Raw genomic sequence first — 1,130 nt, 5'->3', positions numbered from 1 at the left:
GTTACCAATCCCAGGTGCCCAGCAGTTATCACTGGTTACGAACCAGTTTTACTGCTAATGTGATCTAAGCCTAATTTGTTAAGCCACATTGATGAATATTACACTACAAGGGATTACACTATTATATATTAAATATGTTACTTTGACAAAAATATCTTTGTCAAGGACATCTGTCATGTCTGCTTTCTGTCCGTAGTCAGGTCTTTGAACTGTTATAGAAACTGTGCAAACAAAGTTCTGAGAGTGATCTAACCACACATTAAGTTGCGTGCGTTACATTCTTCCACCGCAATAAACAGAAGTGATCAGAAAGAGGTAAAATTGATCTGGGATCAATAGACCGCCTAAACTTTTTAACCACCTGGCTACAGTTTCCCCGCACCGGGATGAAAAAAAATTTCTGGAGACAACACGGTTATAAAAAAAAAGTACAAGAAGCGCTTTTCTTAGACAAAGTATATTTGGAGAAAAGAACTGTCTACCCAGCATCAATAAAAAAAACACGGAAGACAATCCAGTTCGTCGGAGAAGTTACAATATTGTCATACACAGCAATGTCTGGAGTTCGCTTGATTTGCATTCTTATTATTAGTACTGGAATCATCATCTTGTATTTGTATGGCACCATAATATTATACATATCTTTACAAAATTCAAAAGCATGATGTACAATGACTAATTTTCACAAAATCAGTTTAGGACTTTGTAAATGTACAAATTTTTTATTTGTCACAAAATCAGTTTACAGTTTAAAATCACTTTGGAGGTGAGCATCCACTTGACAGAGACAAGATACATGCCTGACAACTGTGTCTGGAATAGTAAAGATTTTAAGACAAACCTTTTTTATTTTAGAATATCACTTTACTCCTCATTTTGATGATATTTGATGTGCTGCAAATAATAAAATTACAACTCCAAATACATCATGACTTTTCTCCCTTGTGATCTCTTTTGTGTACAATGATCTGATGTCAGTGTTGTCACCTTGTGAAGACTAATATCTCTTTTCTCTAGTGTGTACCCTCTGATGTTTAGTAAGTCTTGACTTCGATACAAAAGCTTTGTCACATTCAGAACACTGAAATGGCTTCTCTCCAGTGTGACTCCTCTGGTGTATGGCAAGTTCT

At 35.5% G+C, this 1,130-nt stretch overlaps 1 protein-coding gene across 1 annotated transcript in view; it reads right to left on the bottom strand.

Moving 5' to 3' along the window:
* Positions 1 to 196: 196 nt before the first annotated feature.
* The window catches only part of LOC140323105 (uncharacterized), a 3,317-nt gene continuing 2,383 nt past the window's right edge, over positions 197 to 1,130 (bottom strand). Inside the window, exon 2 of the mRNA XM_072399872.1 lies at positions 197 to 221. Coding sequence (XP_072255973.1) covers positions 197 to 221 — 25 coding nt within the window. The remainder of the gene's footprint in view (positions 222 to 1,130) is intronic.

The sequence above is a fragment of the Pyxicephalus adspersus genome, chromosome 1 (genome assembly GCF_032062135.1).
Source record: "Pyxicephalus adspersus chromosome 1, UCB_Pads_2.0, whole genome shotgun sequence".
In the NCBI taxonomy this organism is placed as follows: domain Eukaryota; kingdom Metazoa; phylum Chordata; class Amphibia; order Anura; family Pyxicephalidae; genus Pyxicephalus; species Pyxicephalus adspersus.
This window is presented reverse-complemented; position numbering and strand designations above follow the sequence as displayed.